This window comes from Mauremys reevesii, linkage group 11 (assembly GCF_016161935.1).
Source record: "Mauremys reevesii isolate NIE-2019 linkage group 11, ASM1616193v1, whole genome shotgun sequence".
Taxonomy (NCBI): Eukaryota; Metazoa; Chordata; order Testudines; family Geoemydidae; genus Mauremys; species Mauremys reevesii.
This window is the reverse complement of record NC_052633.1, coordinates 72,273,294-72,290,822: the sequence shown is the minus strand read 5'-3', so window position 1 is coordinate 72,290,822 and position 17,529 is coordinate 72,273,294. Positions and strand designations below refer to the sequence as shown.

The following is a 17,529-nucleotide window of genomic DNA, read 5'->3' as shown; positions in this document are numbered from 1 at the left end:
CTTTTGTACCTTCTCCTGTGTGGATGGAATTTTACTGTCCAAACAAAGTTCTCAGTCTCAGTTTGTGGAAAATTATAGGCACAAGATGGATTCCAGGGTCACATGAGCAAGTCACATAAACATCTGCCACTGGAGTAATTGCATTCAGGTTGGCTGACGTGGAGCAGGACATACGTTGTGATTTGCAGTGGCTAGTGTGACCTTCAAATAAAGTGCGTAATTATAGACGTGATAAGTCTGTTTTTTCAATTGAAATTGAGTTGCAATGTTGCATTTGTGGCATTTCAGTAAGCTTCCATGTTGTAGCTTTTGTTTCCACAGGGGGAGAACATGATTCTGTCTGTAACCTGCTCTTTTACTTTCACCTCTGTTTCAGGAGTGTAGGTTGTACGGTGGTGGAAATGCTCACTGAGAAACCCCCTTGGGCAGAGTATGAAGCAATGGCTGCCATCTTTAAAATTGCCACCCAGCCAACCAATCCACAGCTGCCACCTCATGTCTCGGACCATAGTCGGGATTTCCTCAAGCGGATTTTTATCGAGGCCAAGTTGCGACCATCTGCAGATGAACTGCTAAGACACACATTTGCACATTATCACTAACAGCCTGCCTCAACTCAGCTTGCATCTACTGCATTTATTTTCTATTTGACTGCACTTTTATTTTTATTTTTTTACAAAAAAAGGAGAAAAAAGACAAGAGAGAAAACATATTTCTCTTGATTCTTTGTTTCACTTAGATTATAAACAAGAATCTAAATTTTTGTATTTAGAATGAGGGTCTCTTCTCCTCTCCCTCACCCTCCAACAGGACCTAGAACCTTTTGTTTCTGTAATGTACTGATGTGGTTCACAAAGATAAAGCACTTTAGTACATATTCATTCCTTAACTAAGAGGAAAACAAACATATGACTTGGACTGTCAAGAACTGTAACTTTTTCTAACACCGCTGACTGTCTCAGGATGCAGGGAAAAATACATAAGCAGGTAGTATGCAGGGAGAAGAAAATCATTATCTGTGATTTGTTCTTTGTACTGTAGGTAGTTGCTGCTGAGGGTTTTAAGTTATATTTTAGCTTGTTAATCAGTTTCTGAATATCACACTTGAGGCATGAACCCACAGTTCTGGAAATTAATTAGAAAGCTCAAAGAACTTAGAACCCTCAGTAGAGAGTGCTCTGCATAATAGAACACCTGCCTGACACTTCCTTTGTGACCAAAAGAAAATAAGGCAGGAACATAACTCTAAATCAGTAGTTGGTGGGAGCTGTTATAAAGTTATTTTATTACCTTCATAGAACAAGAATTACAGGTAAATCAAAGATTATAGATCCAAACTCCTAGAGCCTGCAAAGCTCAGGGGGTAGTCTCCACAATGAAGAAACAAAAAATAACCAAAAAGATCAACAGTTAAATAGAAATAATACCCCCTGCAGCTGCCAAAGATATGCCTACCATATAAGTTAAAGGGGTGGGGGGGTAATTTTCCTTAAGTGATGGTAAGACACAAAACGGTGTGAGGTAAAGTCCTTCACCATCCAATGAATGGCAAGAAAAAAATTAATCCTTATCTACTTTATGCATCATCTGACTATCAAAATGAACTGCAAGGAATAAGAGATTCAGAACAATTGTCAGACTGAGAAGGAATGTATTTTTGAAGGTCATGCACCTGAATATAATAATCCTTCTCAAATTGTTTTAAATGCGATTGTTTTAATAACACAATCCAGTTATTAGGATGTTTGAAAAAGTCCCTGAAATAAAATGAATTCTAATTCCTTGTGTCTAATTCCATTAGTGTCAAATGACAACAAAGCACTTCAAGACTTTTTTGGTCATATTTTTTCAAGCAGCAATGATAATAAAAACAACTTTAAAATGCCTCTTTCCTAGGGAAAGCCTTAAAAGCAATCAACATAGAAACATCAGGGACAGACCATACAGAAAAAGTGGAATATTTTTAAAGCTGCTTGTGTGACACAGCAATAGTAGATGAATTTTGAAAATGAAGTCTAACTAAACAAAGAGCAGCGGCACACTGTCATGCTGAGTTTTACATTAAAAATGACCAAAGATGTAAAAGGAACAAAGCAACTAAACAGTACGAGTGTAATTTTGCAATCCAGAAGGATCAAAGTGTGCCAGATCTCAGACAGTCATAAAATGTTTATTCATCTTTTCCATCTCTAGAACAGGGCAATGAAAGAGTAAAATTCGGAGACACAATCTCAGGCCTTGAACAGCTCCACTGAAAAGTACTAATGAGAAGCATTTACTAACTGACTTCACTTTAGAGAAAGTCAAACCTTCCCATCTTTATAAAAGTATACAATATACAGAATTTGAGAGAGAGTTTGGAAATAAATTCTTTGACCTATATAGCTTAAGTTTGATTCTTGCTAGTATGGCTGATTCACTGGTTGCCTATCTTTCCCTCCCAGTTATGTAAAGACAGAATGTGTTGATGCTTTGGACATCAAACCATTCTGACAAGGCTTTGTATAATGGTCCCAAGAGTCCACTCTGCTTTGTGTCCTTATTAGGACTATCAAAAGCTTGAGGTGGATGAAAATTAAGAAATGAATGTATCGGTGCTACAATGAGAAATTACAGTGTTGGCTCACGTGACAGACTCTTGAGGTTTCTGAATTTTAATTTTTCTAATTTAGCTGCTAAGTTCTGTATCAGCAGCATAACTAGGAGTCTGGGTCTATCCTAATCCATTTACCTGTAATAGGTGATCGGTTGTTCTTCTACTGGGGCCACTATCGCAATATTTTGGGCAAGTGGCCTATTCCAGTTGTCTGTTTTCTGTGATTATTGTGACTTTTATCTGGTTGGTCATTTTGTTGGTCATGGTAAGCAGCAGTGCAGGGTTTACATGCATGAGATGAGAGTTCAGTCTGGGAAAACCCATGGGCCAAAATTAAAGTAAACTTATGTTCACTTTCTTTGGCTTCTTTGTCACTTGATGGAAGCTATGGAAGAAGCCAATGGAAAGAATCTGCATGAACCTTTGTGCTGTAGAGGATCTTTGCTTCATAAGCAAAATTTAGTGGCAGTGGGGACAGTAGGGAAAGTTATGTAGACTGTCTTTAAAATACAGTAGAACCTCAGAGTTATGAACACTAGAGTTACGAACTGACTGGTGAACCACACACCTCATTTTTAACCAGAAGTACGTAATCAGGCAGCAGAGACGGGAAAATAAAAAAAGCAAATACTGTACAGCACAGTACTATGTTAAATGTAAACTACTACAAAAGTAAAGGGAAAGTTTTTTGAAAAAGATTTGACAATGTAAGGAAACTGTGCTTATTTCATTTAAATTAAGATGGTTAAAGCAGCATTTTTCTTCTGCACAGTAAAGGTTCAAAACTGTATTTAAGTCAATGTTCAGTTGTAAACTTTGGAAAGAATCACCTTAACGTTTTGTTCAGAGTTATGAGCATTTCAGAGTTATGAACAATCCCCATTCCTGAGATGTTTGTAACTCTGAGGTTCTACTGTAGACTAATAGTTTACATAATGTACAAACCATATATCTGAAATTGATTTCAAACGAATTAAGAAGGTACCAAAAACCAAGCTGAAAATGTACATATATAATAGTCAGTAGTATCTGAAAGGGTAAGAAAGTTATTTATATTACCAAAAAGTACAAAAAATGAACTTTAAAGGGAAAATTTAATCAGGTTTAACTGCAGCACTCAGAAATTTTAAAGAGACTCTTGGATCAATTAAAGAAACTACTCTCTGAAGCTTGAAGTTTTCTAAAAATATACCCTGTTTGCAAGGCAGAGTTGGCTTCTCTATACTGCAGTGTCATTTCTTAGCTGTGACTGGGGGAAAAAAAACCAGACTGCTGCTTTTGTGCCTTTTTTAAAAGATAGTGCTTTCTGTCTTGACAATGGTAAATTTGTTTGAGATCAGGAAAAGAGAGAACTTGCAGAATAATACAAATTTTTTAAAACTTTTAGGCATAGCTTTCCCCTTAAAATATAATTCCATCTGGATTGTAAATTATTGGACATATCAGAAAGCTACTGAGGCAATATAATTCCTCTTTAATGATGACTAATTTTACCAGTTTTGTTGTTTATGATTAAGATCTCGTCATATGAATCACAAGGACTGAACTATTTTTTTTTTACCCTGGGGAGAACCTCCCAACTGACCTAAGCTACTTATGTATAACCCTTTAAACAATTACTATATAAATTAAAAATGTATATTTTGAGCTAGAAATAGGAATTATTGAAGCTAGTCAAATTCTACCTTTTGAGAATCAGGCAGTACATTCATTCCTTTGCATGTTGCATTTTTGGAAACTTGGTAAAGTCATGTTGAGGTAAAATGGTTTTTGCATTATCTGCTTTTAATTATGGTACAGTAGGTCCCTTCATGTCTATAAAGCATCTAGCACACCACTGGCACTATAACTAATAAAATTTTATGTCTGTAATTCCGAAGGTGCATGGAGCTGCATGATTAAAATCCCATTGAAGATGAGGGTCATGAAGCAAGATTTCTCTGTGCCACTTTGAATAACCTACCAACTAACATCACAGTATTTTAGAATCATTAACTTGTGAGTGCTAAGTCCAATTATGAGAAAATGTCAGTGGGACAGAATGTTGTCACAGGGTTATGGTCTCCTATGTAAATACCAAAGCAGAACTGGACTTACAGAAAATAAGTGTTAAGATTTGTTGGGAGAGTAGAAATGCTTATTTTCAAATCAGGAGCTATTGATCTGGCAACTATTTTTTTAGTACACTGACTTTATTTCTGTTACACCTGTTTAGTAATAAATATTTAACAACTTGTCTGTAAATTGGTTTTAACAGTGAGTTAGTCTCTGCATAATTCTGATATGCTGCATTCTTATTGGCTTACATAATAGGCTGGGTTGTACTTCAGCCAGTCAGAAACAAGCTTATTAATTAAACTACAGTTTTCTGTGTATTTTTTTAATAAGCTGGTTTCTATCTGATTGAAATGGAAAAAAATATAAACAGCTGCTGGCTGGCACAGACTCCATTTAGTGTTGTTTTTAAAAAAAAAAAAAAAAAAGCGGGCTTTGGTTCTCCTGTCTGAGGGGAAAATGATGTCCGTTGATAATTTTAACAAAATCTTTACTTTACAAAAAAGAATTGTGAATGGAATTGCAGCGCATCTACAGTAGCAGTATGGTTAAATCTAAAACCACGAACTATACTTTTTGCATACATAATTCCTTCCATTTTGTTTTAGGCAAAATTTTTGTGTAATAGTTCAGGGTACGTTTCTAATTGAGTTAAACTGTCCTTTTGGTTATAATATTGAAAAATAATTTAACAGCTGTCTCTTCAGCTAGTGCCTTTTTATCTGTATGCCTTAATTTTGTTTATGTATAGACACCATATTTAAATCATATGGCTGTCTAATCATTCAGTGCCACCAAAATAGTCTTTAAAAATATATGCAAGGTTCCAAGGCAGAAATCACTAACTGCATCAAAAGTTGTACTTTAACTAGTATCTGTAGCAGAGTTTTAGGTTGAGATTTTACTACAGTTGTTTTTAAATGATAAAAAAATACTTAGCACCTACAGTGCTCTCCCACTGTACAAACATTCCAGCAAGGATGTTAGTGTTATCCCCATTTTACAGATTGGAAAACTGAGACACAGGCTAGATAACTTGCCCAATATCATAGGCTTAGACATGCCACTTGCTATACGTGGTACTGTACTATAATAAATGAAGTTTGGCTAAGAAAAGTGTACAGTAGTATTGGCTTGGTCTTAACAAATTAGCAGATAGTTCAAATACGCTACCTTTGTTTCCAATGATACTGTGTTCTCTTCTTTTAAATAATCCTAACCCTGCCATTGTCTTGAATGAAAGCTTTCCTGCTAGAAGCAGAAGGTACAGTGCAGTGTAGTAAGCCATTCCTTCAGACAACATTGAGCAATGTCAAACTGCAGCTTGAGAGACTTGAGCAAATTGGTCAGATTTACAGTTGTTTAGGACTAAATTTATTTGTTAGCTTTTTAATCCTCTAGTTCTTTAAACTTTATCATGAATATAAAAAAGCATATTTTGTGTGCTTGAATGCAAGTTCATATGGTGTTTTTTGGATTAGCAAAGGTATTATTGCCCATACCATTTCTTATTGCTGGGAACTTCCTCTCTTGTATTCATGCAGTGTCAAATCACTTAAGAAACCAAAGCTTTTCTATCCCCTCTACAAGAGTTAAAAGTGATGTTTTGTAGATTAGTACTGTTACTCATCCTTATCTACCAGTAAGCTGTTGCTAAATAGACCAGGTACTAGTAGAAGTTATGTCCAGCACTGCCCATTTTAAAGGATAGGTTTGGATATTCATTGTTGCTGTTTTGAGATGCAAAATTCATTCCAGCATTAAAATGAAAAGTTTGAACAAAACTCTACACAATCTTATTAACATCACTAACATAATGCACAAACTTGGTGATTAAATTCCTTTCCTATGACATTCTTTATAGCCAAGTTTGAGCTTGGGGGCATTTAAGGAAAGCCATGAAGAAAAGTAGATTTATTATCTGAACTGCTCGTAGTGCCATAGCAAACAAGGACACTTCAGAGGTTGTTGTGGGAAGCAGTCCTTTTAATTTAAGAGCCAAATCTCACCCCTAGATACGTGGGACTTCCACTGCCCTTAAGGGGAGAGCCATGAATGCACACTGAAGGGAGCAGAATTTCCCCCAAGATAGGATTTCTAAGTCATTAAACTCCAGATCAGGAACAAAGAGTGCTTTTGCATTTAACCTCTGTTTAGTTTATGTTTGAAATTTTCATTGATATTACTTCAGTACCTTTTTTTGGATCATATTTAAGTTCTGCCATTAGCAACACCTTGGGAAAAATCTGTAGCAAGAAAAGGTGTAGTTCAGTTGACCTCTCATGTATTGAAAGGACTGGATTTAGTAAGCTCATTTTGACTAGCTCTTGTTTTTTTTCCATTAGTTTTTTTAAAAGGGGTGAAAAACTGGATACAAATTAGTGAAAATTTGGACCTGATCATTCAATCATTATGCTGGTGGAACTCCTGCTGGTAAGGATTGCAGGACCAGGCTCCTTATGGGGAGGAGAGAAGAAAGATAATATGGGTTTACATTGAACATAAGGTGAGGAATATTTCAGAAAGTTTTGCATCTTCCCCCCAATAATAGATCTTCTCTCTCCCACTCGCCCAAGAATATATAAAGATGGATATAAAGACAAGCATTGCATTTTCTGTCAGTTTCACAGTATTTATCCCTAATACTGGTTTAAATCTTGATGTCATTCATTCTAAAATGTAAATGGTTTATTAAAACTTGTCTGCCATCTCAGACGTGTCACAGTTCATTTAATGGAATATCATTGTAAATAAATGTTGGAGACTTGGATAAGTTTGAAAGCTGGCTTTTTAATTTTCACAATGCTATGAATAAATGTGTAAATTTGCCCTTTTGATCTAATGTACATTTTTATGTAGCCGCTAAATTCTCTATATTTAATCTATCAGTTTCTCTCTGTAAATGTTTTTACTCTCAGTTGAATGCTGGGCACAGTTTGTAATGTATGTACACAAAGGTGTTTTTTTCTATCAATGTTGACTTTTTTGCACATTTTTGAAAATGTTTAATTTGTACACTGATTTAATACTCTGACCAATTGTTGATGGGCGTATGAGAATCACGTATGTGTGCAATGTACTACTGTTTGGATGTATGTTTTTTTAATTACTTTTGAGATGTTGCTATCAGTAACTGCACTGCTGTTGCTGCTTTAAATGGAATATCTTGTGTAAAAGTGTATTAGCCTATGGTTATATCTTGGGTGAGGAACTCAGGAGTTGAGCATTGCTTACTAGTTCCATCATGTGTCTAACAACTACCCCAACTTTAAAGTATATTTGTAATTCTATGTATGAACTGTGTGTGTGTGCGCACGCTCGCACACACACACAAAACTCAGTAGTCTTATTCCACAGTTTCATTTCTACATTTTTATGAACTTGTTTTTTAAGGGTACTATGTTTAGTTAGAATAATTAAATATATAAAAGCTTTGAGAGATAATTTACTAGATAAATATATTTTCAGCTGGCTGATGTTCAGAAAATATTTTTTTAATTTTGTTTTTAATCATTCAAAATGTATTTGTATTTCCAAAATTGGACATGAATTGTACTTAGAAGTATATTAAAACACTCTGGAGGGACAACAGTGTGATTTCTCTTATAAGAATTTTGTAAAAAAACCAAAATGCTAAAGTGTCAGTGATAGAGAAAATACACTGTTGTGAAAAGGGGAAAGCAATCTTTGAATTTTCAGAGCTACTTGAAAAAATGGGGGGAAAAAATCAATCTTAGAAAAGTCAGATTTTTCCATCTCCTGTTCCTTGTGTTACATTTAATGTTAATGCTTCTCTTTCTTTATCCTTTTACCTTTCTAGTTTTCTGGTATTAGAAAAGATAAAAGCATGTTACTGTATTGCTAATTGATTGGCGCATGAGATAAGAACATGCTTTAAAAATGTGGCTTACTCCTTTCAAGAATACCAGTCAAACTTTTGACTTCCAATTTGATTAACATTTTTGTGGCTTAAAAAAAATAATAAAAATCCTGTATAATGTTTAAAGTGATACCAAGAAAAAATTCTCATGCTAGGTATACAGTGCACTGTTGAATGTCTCTAAATCCATAGTTTAGGAAAAGAGCCAGTATACTCTGTCAAACAAAGGACCTACTAATTGCCTGGTACGGTGTAGTTTCTTCCAATTTCATGCACATTTTGACTTTGTTACATTCTCAAAATTGTGCTTGTAAAAATGTATAAAAAACTTTTTTGATTTTTTTACTTTTTTATGTATTTACCTGTTTTATTTTCTTGCTGGTAAATGGCTTATTTTGTTTGGGTTGGGTTTTTTTGTATCTGATGTAAAGGAAGCCATGTTTATATTTTGTGTTTGACCAATGACTTTGTTTATATGAAATTTGTATATTGGTACACATCTTTGTTTAGGTTGATTATGCATGAGGACCTGCAAGAATTAGCACAATGAAAGATTGCTTTTTCTTCCAAATTTTTATTCATTTTTGAAAGGTTATGGTGCAGAGGTTTACTGGATGTAACCTTATGAACTATGGAACGACTATAGATAATGGCACTTTGAGTGTTAATAAAACAAAATATTTATTTCCAATTTTATTTCCTCTCATTTATGTTTTCAAGACAGCAAATTTACACAGTTCACATACTACATTTGCCTGCAACAATAGACAATTCTGTTCTAAGTAAAGCAAAATATAACATGCTAGTAATGGTACAGAAAGCATCTCTCAACATCTATTAGCTAGAATGTTTAAATCTACAGCAGTCTTCTTATAAATGCAAAAAATCATTGAAATAAAAAATGATCACCCTCATACTGTAAAACAAATGCCTCTGATTTTTGTTATACAGTAAAAATCGGACTGTGTAGCTGAGATGGGAAATCAGGAGCACAGTATTCAACTCCTGCTCATGCCTAACAAAGGTTGTTTGACACGTGTAAATTCCAGGAGATAGATGTATATGTGAAATGCACCTCTACCTCGATATAACGCTGTCCTTGGGAGCCAAAAAATCTTACTGCGTTATAGGTGAAACTGCATTATAAAGCGAACTTGCTTTGATCCACCCGAGTGCGCAGCCACGCCCCCCTCTTCCTCCCCCCACCGGAGCACTGCTTTACCACGTTATATCCGAATTCGTGTTATATTGGGTTGCATTATATCGGGGTAGAGGTGTACCATCTGCAAGGACACACTCCTGTTGTAGAATGGTGGGAAAGTCATCTTTGTCATGTGTGTTTTTATTTGACTTCTGGGTATTTCTTTATACAAACAAGGGAATATTCAGGCTATATTCAGAATTGGGGAGGAGAGTCACTTTGTTAGGAGAGAAATTGCAAATATTCTGCAGCTTCTTGATGTTGTGCAACCTCGTGATTGTCCCAGAGCTTGACAATAAGTCTAAAAGTATTTTTAAAATGTAGTGAGTTTATACAGTTTGACTTAGTTTTAACTGATATTCTCTAAGGCAAGGGTACTGCAGTTTTCAGTGCACACAGGCAGACTAGTGCACTTGTATGAAGCCCCATTGAAATCAACAGGGCTCTATGGGGCTGCAGCAGCATGTCTGTGCATTGTAAATTGCAGGATTGGGACCTGTAACCTAAATTTAACTTTTTTTGTCTGGAACCATTATTTCTGCAAAAATGCTGAGGGATTTTTAATGACCATACCAGACAAGGGGAGGTGACATCTCTTTAAAGTTTAAGGAAGTAATAAGGGAGTTGGCTCAAAGTATGCTGTCATTCAGAACTAGAACTTTAATGTGGAAGAGGGGCAACTTTTAAAAATGATTGAGAGCAAAACTAGAGCTCTTAAGTAATCTTCACTAATATAATGCTTCACATCCTCACAGTTCAGTAGAAACAGTAGCTATCTGCTGAGTAAGCTCCGAGTCTATCCATCTATTTTATAAATGGGCCCTTTAATCTAGCAGACGAAGGTATACAAGATCCAATGGTTTAAAGCTGAAGTTAGACAAATTCAGACCGGAAAGAACGTGTGAATTTTTAACACTGAGGGTAATTAACCACTGGAACAATTTACCAACCGTGGGGGTGGATTCTCCATCGCTGGCCATTTTAAAATCAAGATGTGACGTTTTTCTAAAAAGCTCTGCTATAAGTCAGACAAGAGCTGTTTCTGGGAAGTGCCCTCTGGTGCTAGGTGCTGTTCAAAGATGAAAGGCCACATGGGCTTTACCTGGAAGAGCTTTCAATGGAATGGAATGGAATGGAATGCACTGAGCATGACTGAGATAGTTGCTGGAGCTGGGGGTGCTGCTGCACCCCGGGCTTGAAATGGTTTCCATCATATACAGGGTTTACAGTTTGTTTCAATGGCCCCTCAGCACCCCACCCCCCTTCCATACAAATTGTTCCAGTACCCTGGTGCCTGACAAAATGCGCTGGGGGTGAGGATAATAGAAATAATCACTAGGGCTGGGGGTGAACAATTTGCACTATGGATGGTCCCTACACATTTCGAAGGCTTTTAAAACAGACGTCTGCTGTCCCCTGTTGAGGGGCTGCAGGGGTGCCTGGAGAGTGGGGGGTGCTGAGGGCTGCTGGGGTTTGCACAGGGGGCGCCCAGAGAGTGTGTGGGGGTGAGGGCTGCTGGGGTTTGTACGGGGGGTGCCAGGGGCGTGGGGGCTGCGGGGGTTTGCATGGGGTCCCTGGGGGTGGGGGTGCCGAGGGCTGCTGGGGTTTGTACGGGGGGTGCCAGGGGCGTGGGGGCTGCTGGGGTTTGTACGGGGACTGTCTGGGGAGTGGGGGCTGCTGGGGTTTGCACGGGGGGGTCCCTGGGGAGTGGGGGGTGCCGAGGGCTGCTGGGGTTTGCACAGGGGCGCCCAGAGAGTGTGGGGTCCCTGGGGAGTGGGGGTGCCGAGGGCTGCTGGGGTTTGCACAGGGGCGCCCAGAGAGTGTGGGGGTGCCGAGGGCTGCTGGGGTTTGCACGGGGGGGGTCCCTGGGGGGTGCCGAGGGCTGCTGGGGTTTGCACGGGGGGTGCCTGGAGATCAATGGGGGGAACATGAGGACTGGGATGATGGGAGGCGGGTATTGGGGGTATTTGAAGGGTCAGGATGTGAGGGAGGGACTGGTGATGGGATAAGGGGGCGGGGCTATATGGGGCGGGGGTTGCTAGGTGACGGGGCCCTGGTGCTCCTCGTCCCGGAAGTGATGCTAGGGGCAGGCGCCGGATGGGCGGGGATGACGGCGGCCGGGCGGTGACGGGGCCTTGACGATGGGTCGGCGGGAGCGAGGTGAGACCCCCGACGGCCCCGCTCCCTGTGAGCGTCCGCCAGGTCCCCCCCCACGCGCGATCCCGCCCGCCAGGTTCCCCCCGCCCCGCGCGGCCCCGCTCCCGTGAGCGCCCGTCAGGTCCCCCCCCACCCCCTGCGGCTCCGCTCCCCTGTCTGCCTCGAGTGCTCCTTCAGCACCTGATTCTCCAGTGACCCCAGTGATTGTTTGGCAGCTTCCTGCTTTGCACGTACTTAAAAAGTATTTTTGGTGTTAGTTTTTGTGTCTCCTGCTAGTTGCTCTTCAGATTCTTTCTGCGTTTTCTGCCTTTGTAAGCGCTAATCTCCCTGAACTTCTCAATCACCATCCTGGTCAGGTGGTCAGTAGTATCTACCTACTGCTATAGTCCTTTTATTCAAGCATGGGATTTCTATCCATAGACATTCTGTGGTACAGTTTGATTCATTTAAGATTTTTACTTTACTTGATTCTATGCTTTCTTTCACGTGCAGTGCCACTCCCTCACCAGCACGACCTGTCGTTCCATATATTTTGTATTACTGTGTCTCCTTGGTTATCCTCATTCCACCAAGTTTCCATGATGCCTATCATATCCATAAGCTCCCCGCAAGTATCTCTTAATGTAGGTTTTTGGGTTTTTTTTAATAGATGTCTGCCTCGCTTGGCTACAGATCTGGACAGTGCCTTGTGCTGTCTGTGTATTTCTTCTTGATGGACCTTAACTGATCAAGGTGTAGATAAATTTATATTTTAATTTTTGTGACTCTGTTTTCAGATAAGAAGAAATCTAAGAAACGTCATTACGATGATGACGATGATGATGAAGACGAAACTCCTGGTAGAGAGTCTCAGGAAGCTGTTCCATCTGCAGCAGGGAAGCAAGTGGAAGAGTCTGGGATCAAAGTGGATGAGTATGGAGCAAAAGACTACAGACTCCAGATGCTTCTAAAGGCTGATCATTCCTCACGTCCACTCTGGGTGGTAAGTCCCATCAAACAGCTTTGTAAAAGACTTCTTTTGTTTGTGGCAAATAACAAAGGAGAATGAAGTGTAGTACTGTGCGGTGGCTTAGGTGTGAGTTTGAATTAGATAGACTTAGAAAGGGACACTGTGAGGAGGAAAATTTTGCCTAAGACCCAGCAATACGGACAGATGCTGTGTAAAACATAGGCAGTGAGACAGTCTCTGCCCTAGATTGCTAACAGACATAGGACAAGATGCACTGGAGATCTAGAAGAGGGATTCATGTTATCTAAACAAATGCCTTTCTCTGTAACATGGTACAAATGAGGTTTGAGGTAAAAAGTTAAAACTGGAAGGTCCCTTCAGTATTTTTCCCCAGAGAAAACCTGGGAATACAGGAGGATTCGTAGTCATTACAAAATATGCTTTGCTTACTGCAATCTAGTAGAGGGGCATGGGGGTGGGGGGGAACAAAACGTATTGTGTCTGCGGGTAGATAGAAACCTTGGTGTCAGTTTGCCTGTATAAAACCTTCTGAGCAAACTTTAAAGTTTGATACAGTCCTAGTTTAGAATGGCATGAGAGGATGTGTGTGTAGGGGGATGTCATTTCAGGGATCTGTAGAGTGAATCCTATAGAAAACTTCTCAAGTAGGTAGAATTAAGGAGTTGATAATGTCACTTTAAGAGAAGGTATGGGTGAAGCAAGGCAGCATTCTGGAAGAGTCTGCGCATTTCAGTGTAAATGAGAGAAGAAACAAATCAAGTTAGGATAATAGAAGCAAATAGAATGTGATTTTTTTTAAGTGACACAGTAATTTGATTCCCTATATTGGAATAAAGCAGAATTAGCATAGTATAGTTGATACCCTGCCTCTGGCAGCAGCTTGTTTCCTCTGTGTAAAGGGGAACACAAAGAAATATGACCAATTTCGGTTAGTTGTGCAAGGGTATTTGATGGGAGAACCTTCCAACCAACTCTTGCAGGCCATCTGTTTATGCCCTGAAACTTCAAGTTTGCTTTCCTCAGTAAGAAAGTAATAATGGCCATACTGGGTCAGACAAATGGTCCATCTAGCCCAGTATCCTGTCTTCCAACAGTGGCCGGTGCCAGATGCTTCAGAGGGAATGAATGGAACAGGGCAATTTATCAAGTAAGCTATCCCCTGTCATGCAGTCCAAGCTTCTGACAGTCAGGGGTTTCAGGACACCCAGAGCATGGGGTTGCCTCCATCACCATCTTCGCTAATAGCCATTGATGGACCTGTCCTCCATTAACTTATTTAATTCTCTATTGAATCCAGTTATGATTTTTGGGTTTCACAGTGGCTTATGGCACAGATTGACTGTGTGTTGTGTGAAGAAGTACTTCCTTGCATTTGTTTTAAACCTGCTGCCTATTAATTTCATTATGTGACACCTGGTTCTTGTATAATGTGAAGGTGTAACTAACACTTCCTTATTTACTTTATCCACACCGTTCATGATTTTGTAGACCTGTTTCCTGTCCCCCATCAGTCATCCCTTTTCCAAGCTGAACACTCCCTGTCTTTTTTAATCTCTCCTCATACGCAGGTGTTCCATACCGCTAATCTTTTTTTTTTTTTTGGTCTTTTCCAATCCTAATATATCTTTTGTGAAATGGGGCGACCAGAACTGCACCTAGAATTCAAGGTGTGAGGGCACCATAGATTTATATAGTGGTATTATGATATTTTATCGTCTGTTCCTTTCCTAATGGTTCCTAATATTCTGTTAGCTTCTTTGCCACTGAATGTTGAGCAGATGTTTTCAGAGAACTATCCAAAATCTCTTGAGTGGTAACAGCTAATTTGGACCCAGTCATTTTGGATGTATAGCTGGGATTATGTTTTTTAATGTTTGTTACTTTGCATTTATCAACACTGAATTTCATCTGCCATTTTGTCACCCAGTCATCTAGTTTAGTGAGATCCCTTTGTAACCCTTTGCAGTCTGCTTTGGATTTAACTATATTGTGTAATTTTGTATCATCTGCAAACATTTTTAACAGATTATAATAGGTTTAGGCCTTAACAAAAATTGCCAATTTTAAATTTAATTTTAAATAGGTTTGTTATTTTAACAATGAACCTGTATTTAATTTTAAAAGATCTGACTTTTTAAATCATCAGTTTTATTCAGCCTGTTACAGCCACATGTTTCTATTTTTAAACAGCTTTTTTCTCTCACTTGGTGCTCTATGATGGGGAAATTGGTAATAGTGAAACTGATTAGATGAACCTCAAGGTGGCCTCGAGTTTGTTGCTGACTTTTTTTGTTTGCGTCTTGAATGTAAGATTAGTTTTCTTCCATATGTGGCTCTCACACGGAGACAGCTGCACTTTTTTGATGCCCCACGATGTACTGTCAGTTAAATAACAATGGTCTCTTTGCATAGTTGTCCTTAATCCTAGTAGTAGAGAGGGCTTTCTGCCTTTTTCACACAACCTCATTATTTCTTTAACATATTTTTCCTTTGCTGTCTTATAGGCTCCTGATGGCCATGTTTTCCTGGAAGCCTTTTCTCCTGTTTACAAATATGCTCAGGATTTTCTGGTTGCTATTGCGGAACCTGTGTGCAGGCCAACCCATATACACGAATACAAACTCACTGCTTACTCGCTTTATGCTGCTGTCAGTGTTGGTTTACAAACAAGTGACATCACTGAATATTTGCAAAAGCTGAGCAAGACTGGTGTCCCAGATGGAATAATTCAGTTTATCAAGGTAAGACCATTTCAGTGGAGAGTCATTCTCCGTTGTCTTTTCATGTCTCTAATACTCCTGTTCTCTTCTATTGCTCTGTTTCAGAATTCAAGGAAGCACACTCTTCATCCTATCTTCTTCCTTTACCCTTAGGATAGTGTCAGAAACATAGCTTTCAGGCTATGACAGATTGGAACTGGACATAAAAATTGCATTTTTCTGGTTGATTTCTCCATGCAACATGTATGCATGTCCTAAATACTGAAAATACCTTATAAATAGGTTTGACCCACAAACAGAAAATTTCATGTAAAGGTCTGATCTTGTAACCATTGTTCATGTAAATAATTTAACTGGCGTCAGTAAGTGCTGCAGCATCTGGTCTCAGATCTGGAATCACCCTTGCTATATGCATTAAAACTTCGCATTGTCAAAAGGTACAAACCTGCACTATTTAACAGTGTCTGAGTTGCTTAAGGTGTTTTGTTTTTTTTTGCATTTAATAGTAAGTTAATGCATAGTTGAGATTGCTCTATTAAAATCAAAGTCAGAAATGCCAAAGTCAAGGTTCCAACAGATCTATTAACACACCTGTGTTGTACATCCTGTATGGTTTTTTGGAATTTTTTTTATATTAACAGAAATATAGTAGTCTACACATTTAACCATAAGAGTATATTTTCTACACTACTTTTAATCAGGAATTAGGAACTAAGTCTTTTTGATAGAAAGTGTTGCATAGAATATACAAGCTGTGCAGTGTGGCAGAGTTAACATTGCTATAAGAATCTTATTTTAACTGAGCAATCATAGCTTTGCGTTAATGAAACATGTTGCAGTTATTATTGCATAATAATGGAAGTTAATATACATTGGTTGGTGGGAGGCAGTTCTCTGAAAATGATAAAAATGTAATTTCTTTTAAGCCAAGAAAAGCACATGCTCCTTAGTGAGGATTATGCCTTTCAACCTTAGCACGTAGCAGGGACTGTCTTCTTGTTCTGTTTTTGGATAACATCTAGCGCAGCAGGGTCCTTGTCCTTGAATTGTATTCCTCAGTGCTATGATAATACAAATAAAAACTATTGTGGGCATTGCCAGGCACCTGCTGTAACCAGTCTCGTTATCAGCAAATAGCCATAACCTGTCTGGGTCCTCCAGGTCTCTGGGTATGGATTGTGAGAGAGTAGAAGCGTGTGAAAGACATCATGGCATAGCCTTAAATATTTGTGAACAAGCTGCTTTTTGGACAGATATTACCAAAGATTCCAGACTTGACAATGGGACTGTTGTCCTGGAGTCTCTGACACTATATTGTGGGATAGATGAGTTCCCATCTCTTCTGTATCCAGGGGAGGAATTGCTCAGATTTTTCAAAGCATCCAGTTCTTGATGGTAACTAAGACAGGTGTGTGTGGGTTTTTTTGTTTTTTGGGTTTTTTTTTGAGTAATCCATAATAGGCTGTGAAATTTCTTGAAGACCTCTCATCTTTGATACCCATCAATTTTGCAGCAGCTCTCAGCAATCCTGTGCGTGTAGAGTTTGACTGATTTCAGTTCTCCCGTATACTTCCCATTTGTTCTGACTCTTATTGATCCTGTACTAGTCTTGGTGAACCATTCTGGTTACACAGCCAGGGGTGTGTGTGTGTATTTCTATATACACACAAAGACATGTGCTGTCACTAAATCAGCCACTGCTTTATTATGCTGAATCTGAATTGCTTGTTCCTAATGGATGTTCTTGTCTGTTTGTAGCTGTGTACTGTCAGCTATGGAAAGGTAAAGCTAGTGCTGAAACACAACAGGTAAGCAGCTTTTCTCTTTTATTTTGGGGGGTGGGGTGGAAGGCATATCAATTTTTTTTTTTAACCCTGCTTGCTGTGATTTAATATAGTAGTTATTTGCTTTAAGTTTGACTGTTCTGTGTTCACTCTAGTGGTGGTCATT

At 38.7% G+C, this 17,529-nt stretch overlaps 2 protein-coding genes across 3 annotated transcripts in view; both read left to right on the top strand.

The window, feature by feature from the left end:
• Nucleotides 1-9,222, top strand: part of MAP3K2 (mitogen-activated protein kinase kinase kinase 2) — an 88,621-nt gene extending 79,399 nt beyond the window's left edge. Inside the window, exon 17 of the mRNA XM_039494804.1 lies at nt 377-9,222. Coding sequence (XP_039350738.1) covers nt 377-602 — 226 coding nt within the window. The 3' untranslated portion in view covers nt 603-9,222. The remainder of the gene's footprint in view (nt 1-376) is intronic.
• Nucleotides 9,223-11,771: 2,549 nt separating this feature from the next.
• ERCC3 (ERCC excision repair 3, TFIIH core complex helicase subunit) overlaps nt 11,772-17,529 on the top strand; it is a 38,523-nt gene continuing 32,765 nt past the window's right edge. The window contains exons 1-4 of one of the 2 annotated variants that reach the window (XM_039494959.1): nt 11,772-11,892; nt 12,666-12,871; nt 15,364-15,600; nt 17,338-17,387. In XM_039494959.1, coding sequence (XP_039350893.1) covers nt 11,874-11,892; nt 12,666-12,871; nt 15,364-15,600; nt 17,338-17,387 — 512 coding nt within the window. In that variant the 5' untranslated portion in view covers nt 11,772-11,873. Of the gene's footprint in view, nt 11,893-12,111; nt 12,131-12,665; nt 12,872-15,363; nt 15,601-17,337; nt 17,388-17,529 lie in introns of those variants that run through there. The other variant, XM_039494960.1, reaches the window with a different exon arrangement.